Here is a 5812-nt window from a genome sequence, read left to right on the forward strand (position 1 = left end):
CATGAACAAACAAATAGGTGGTGGTTGTGGAGGGGAATTTAGGAAAATATCACAACAACAACGAAAATGAGGACCCAAGCATATAAAAATTATGTATTTATTTAGAGATATAGAATGAGACTTCAACTCATTAAGGGATTTTAGTTATGCATTTATTTTCCATTTTGTAGAAAAATACTATTACAACACGAACTCAAACGATGCGATCGAGTTGATGATCGGATATATTATCTTAATTCAGCAAATGGGATATGCCCGTCGCGTGTCTATCCATATGAAGAAAACTAGAACAACCCAAGCAAAATGGGTGTGTTTGTACTTTGTACGTAATTCATTATAGTAATTTGAACTTGAACCACGAAATGCATGGCATAGTGTGAAAGTCATATGAAATACATTTATAAATTATGCAACTAGTGTAGTAATTAATATTAAAAACGTAACATGATTAGCTAATAATTTACAGGAGTTGATGTTGAGAGTATCAAATTATATATAATACGATTTTATTGTTGCATTGAAATTTGAAGGCATATATAGCAATAGCAAGCAAACCACCGTAGTTGACCATTCGTCCCGTGTTGAAATTAATTGGATCAAGTGGAAAAGAATTTAACAGGCGCACACACACATATCATCAATCTGTCATCACCAAAAATACAAATGTCAATTGGTCTCGTGCCCATCCCTTTCTCCCTTTCTTATCTTTGCTTTCCCTATATAACATATATCTGTATATAATATTCATTAAATTTCTCAATCCAATTCAAAATCTCTCTCTCTCTCTCTCTCTCTCTCTCTCTCTCATTAAAATAATGCACGGTCTATTTTGTATGAAAGGCAAAAAAAACAATTACAAAGTTAATAAAAGGTCACGAGAGATTTTCCATGATTTTTTAAACCTTGAAATAAAGGCCATCCACACAAACAAATATGAAATAACCAATACGAAAATATTTATATAAACTGGGCGCTCTCAAACAAAAACAAGGGCATAAAAACAAAATGGTCTCAATATAGGATGTGGTGCATATCAAATCCGCCATAGACTTGCACAGAAAAAGCTAATAACAAAAAATAATAATAATAATAATAATAATAAAAATACAAATAAGAAGAAGAGAAGAAGAATAAATAACCCCCCATTATAACACCTCCACCTTTGTCCCGTTTCCCCTTCTCAAACGTTATTCTGTTATCATCATCATTCACAAACCAATTGCAAGAAAGAAAGGAAGAAAATATTACATCGACCGATCTTCATAAAAAAAAATATGTTAGGTGTTCAGTCAGCGGTGATTAGAGAAGGAGGAGAGATTGGAATGGGAATGGAGAGCGGAGATGCGTTTCCGGATTTCTTGGACAGCATCGACTTCGACGACCTGTTTCTGGACGTCGACATCCTTCCCGACCTCCTCTCCGACTACTCCGCCGCCGCGTCAGAGAATAAACCCGACAGCAGCGGCAGCAGCAGCAGCAGCACTAGCAGCGGCGCCGGCAAGAAGGACGACAAAGAGAAAAGAGTGACCAATAATAATCATGTAAAGAAGACGAGTACTGCTTCGTCCAAGAACAGTGGCGGTGGAAAGAGGAAAGTGAAGGTGGATTGGACGCCGGAGCTTCACCGGAGATTCGTTCAGGCGGTGGAGCAGCTCGGGGTTGACAAGGCCGTGCCGTCCCGCATCTTGGAGATTATGGGAATCGATTGCCTCACTCGTCACAACATCGCCAGTCATCTTCAAGTACAATCACTTACTAATCATTAGCTATTTTGAAATAATTCATTTGAAAAATAGTCAAAGTTTCAAGTTTTCAGCAGCAAACCGACCGCTGATATTAATTAATGCTTGTGTTGTTGTGTGTGCGTGTAGAAGTATCGATCGCATCGGAAGCACTTGGTGGCGCGGGAGGCGGAGGCGGCGAGCTGGAGCCAGAGGCGACAGTTGTACAAGAGAGAGCCGACGGCGGTGGGACCCACCATGGGGTTCCCCACGATGCAAATGCAAATACAAATGCCTTTGCACGTTTGGGGTCATCCCAAGACGTCTCCGCATTACCCTCATTACTCTCAATACCCGCCTCACTCTCACCGAGTACGTATTATTACATACATAATCTCTCTCTCGAAAAATTTATAAAGTCACGAGTTACTCATTTTATTCTTTTTCATTCTGTATTACATAATCTCTCTCTCGAAAAATTTATAAAGTCATGAGTTACTCATTTTATTCTTTTTCATTCTGTATTACATAATCTCTCTCTCGAAAAATTTATAAAGTCAAGAGTTACTCATTTTATTCTTTTTCATTGCGTATTATTTCAGGGCGTTGTTCCAAACGCGGTAGGAATGCCGTGCTTTCCACACCCTCCGCCACTGCCACCACCGCCACCGCCGCAGTGCATTCTCCCGTCGAAGGAGAGCATTGACGCGGCGATCGGGGACGTGATTGCCAAGCCGTGGCTGCCGCTGCCCTTGGGGCTGAAACCGCCGTGTATGGAGGGCGTTATGGGCCACCTTCAACGTCACGGCGTCCCCGATCTCCCTCCTTCTTCCTCTTCGTGACCCCACGGGTCATCCCAACAATCAATCAATTTGACGACTTCTCTTACAGTACCCACCACGGTGGTACTGCTACTACTACTATTACGTTACAAACGCCCACGCATATCCGTCTATATATATCATCACCGGAATCGTGATTTTTGTACTAGACTACCACTCCTCATCATATATAATCTGAGTAGTGCTATTTCCAATTTATGTATATGTAGTATCTATCTGACGTGCTACCAATAACTTACATCAACAACCATTTTACAACCTTCCCAAACCTCTACGCTTAATTAATCCTTAATCACCATATATTACAATACACGCTTACATTAAGTACTGACGTGCTAATTGATTAAAGGGGAATTGGGTTTTGTCAATATGGTATGTAAATTTGTAACCGTTGACACTCAAATTTTTATTTGATATAGAACCTGAGAGCACCAACCATTTTTTGGAATTCTACAAGCAATTTCAGTTTATTTTCGTTGTAAATATATACATTTAATTTCAATGTCGGACACGGGTGGTCCGTTATCAAAGCTGTAATAGCGCTTGCCAGGAGCAATAATAGAGCACTGACTCACTCACGAGACCTTCATATACCAGCTTTATTTATAGTCTTAGCTTTGCATTTTAATTTCACCGTTCGTTCTCTTCTATTCGATCGTTACATAGCGTTTACTGCCAATATAAGGATATGAAACTGTAATTCAAATGAGTTTTAGTCCAATGGTATGCGTTTTCTATGTCTATAACATCTTATGGATTGCTATATATAATGTTTTATTAGCGTTGAAATTTGTTATCATTTGTTCAAAAAATATTAGGATTATTTTTTTTGTTAATTTATTAAAATTGACATAGTAAAAGTTGATGTTACCACAATTGTTCAAAAATTTATCCGATAATTTACATTTATCAATATTTTTTTTTTTTTTTTGAAAAATTCAATTCTACATCATCAATTACATTGAACATTTGTTTATTGGGAATTGAACTTTCGCCCTCTCGCAGAGGTCACCTCATAGGTAGGAGGTGTTGGCACTCAAGCTAAGCTCTTGAAAGTACATTTATCAATATTTAAATGTCGTTTTCTGGATTAACACTCAAGAGCTCATATAATCAATTTAGGGTATTCCCCGTTCAAAAGTAATCAAATCATCAAATTTGGTCTTCTCTTCTCGCTGAGGACAAAATCTCAAGTCCCTCCCTTGAGAAAACATGAAAAATGAGTTAACACGGCACGATAAATCCCTGATGAGCTATGAGCTAGACATTAGTCGGTGTAAAATGTGAGGTAAAGGGGTGTGATGAGTTGTGGATTTTTGAGAGAGAGATAGAGATAGAGTTGGGTTCAAATAGTCTAACTTTGATAATTGGTAATAAGGACTTGGTTGTATTTATATAGTTGTAAAGTGAGCCTTCAAGGCTAGATGGGCCGAGAACAACCAGAGGCACAATGTCGACTTTGGTGCCAACCCTCAGAGTCATGGGTCGATATGGGTGTTGGTCAATTCGAGTCATGGGCCTTGTTTCTTCTTTTGCTTGTCTGGTTAAACATTTCGGCTTGAACTTTTGAATGATGAATTAGAGACCGAACTTGTATTAATCTGCACAGCTATTGTCACTAGGACAAAAATAGTCATCCGGTGCGACTATTGTCGCACCAAATACGTCAGAAGTCGCACCTAATAACTTATTAGGTGCGACATTAGGTGCGACAAAGTCGCACCTAAAAGTCCGTCGCAAAAGACATTAAGTGCGACATGTCGCACCTAATAATCATACATTTAGGTGCGACACTTTCAGGTGTGACATTGTCGCACCGAATATGTTATTTTAATTAAAAAAAATTACAAAATCAGAAATAGAGGGGCGGGGATGCTGATCCAGGCGGCGGTGGGGCGGGCGGGCAGTGGACTGGTCCAGGCGGCGGCGAGGCAGGCTGGGAGAGAGAGACAGAGTGAGAGACGGCCCGATGAGACAGGGAGAGAGAAATAGAGGGGGACATACCAGGGAGGGCCGGCAGCGGCGGAGCGGAGAGAGACGGCGGCGGGGGCTGGCTGAGAGAGAGAGAGAGAGACAGAGTGAGACGGTGAGAGAGAGAGAGTGAGAGACGGCCGGTGAGACAGAGAGAGAGATGGGGACGTACCAGGATGGGCCGGCAGTGGCGGAGTAGGGAGGGAGGGCGGCGGGGGCTGGCTGAGAGAGAGAGAGAGAGAGAGACAGAGTGAGACGGTGATAGAGAGAGAGTGAGAGACGGCCGGTGAGACAGAGATAGAGGGAGGGGGACTTACCAGGGAGGGCCGGCAGCGACGGAGCGGGGAGGGACGGCGGCGGGGGCTGGCTGAGAGAGAGAGAGACAGAGTGAGGCGGTGAGAGAGAGAGTGAGTGAATGTGTGAAAAAAGGTGAAAGGTCGGGTTTAAAACCCTAAACCTATAGGGTGCAACATTTTCGCACCTAATAATCATATTGGGTGCGACATTGTCGCACCTAATAATCATATTGGGTGCGACAATGTCGCACCCAATATGAAATCTCATATCCAAAAAAAATTCGAAGGGATTCGCTGACAACGTTAAATTTAAAACTCATTGGGTGCGACATTTGTCGCACCTAAAAGTATTAGGTGCGACAATTTCATATTAGGTGCGACAATGTCGCACCAATAACACTAAAAATTAGCGAAATTTTTAGTCATCCGGATGAGTATCCGGTGCGACATGTCGCACCTAATATGGGCTTAGGTGCGACTATTAGGTGTGACATGTCGCACCTAATACCCTTCCGCACCCAATATGTTAATTTGTAGTAGTGTGTTTTTGTGTGGGTGGAGGTGTCATATTTTTAATTGTGATGCTTTTTTCCTTAAAAATATGATATAACAACCACCATATTGTTGTCGTTTCCGAGCTTCAACAATCACAAAGAAAAAAATTTATGGGATTGTATATTTTATTCGATTTATTTATATGTGAATCGCGAAAAAGCGTCGTATCGAAATGAATATTAATTATTTACAATAATAAACACAAAACTTAAATGGGAGAAATGAACGATTTATTAATATTATGATCTCGATTACAAGCGACAATCTCGATGATTCAGATATGACTGACTAGCTCATAAACACAACTGAGATATATGCGTGTGATAGTAATGTCCAAATCTCTTATGAAGAAGATAATTTATACTACGATGAGATGCGCTTCTTCTGGAGAGACGTGTTAGCGACTTCGTCTTTCATTGCCTCTTTT

General features: G+C 40.8%; 1 protein-coding gene across 1 annotated transcript; it reads left to right on the forward strand.

Annotated features, from left to right (window-relative positions):
* Positions 1 to 896: 896 nt before the first annotated feature.
* Positions 897 to 3246, forward strand: GLK2 (GOLDEN2-like 2). The gene is made up of 3 exons (XM_089613774.1): positions 897 to 1742; positions 1872 to 2093; positions 2324 to 3246. The coding sequence occupies exons 1-3, from the start codon at positions 1275 to 1277 to the stop codon at positions 2561 to 2563; spliced, it is 930 nt and encodes a 309-aa protein (XP_089469900.1). The 5' UTR covers positions 897 to 1274; the 3' UTR covers positions 2564 to 3246.
* The last annotated feature ends 2566 nt before the right edge of the window (positions 3247 to 5812 follow it).

The sequence above is a fragment of the Urtica dioica genome, chromosome 1, assembly GCF_054948205.1.
Source record: "Urtica dioica subsp. dioica isolate 48M chromosome 1, U.dioica_male_clone48M_v1_H2, whole genome shotgun sequence".
Lineage (NCBI taxonomy): Eukaryota > Viridiplantae > Streptophyta > Magnoliopsida > Rosales > Urticaceae > Urtica > Urtica dioica.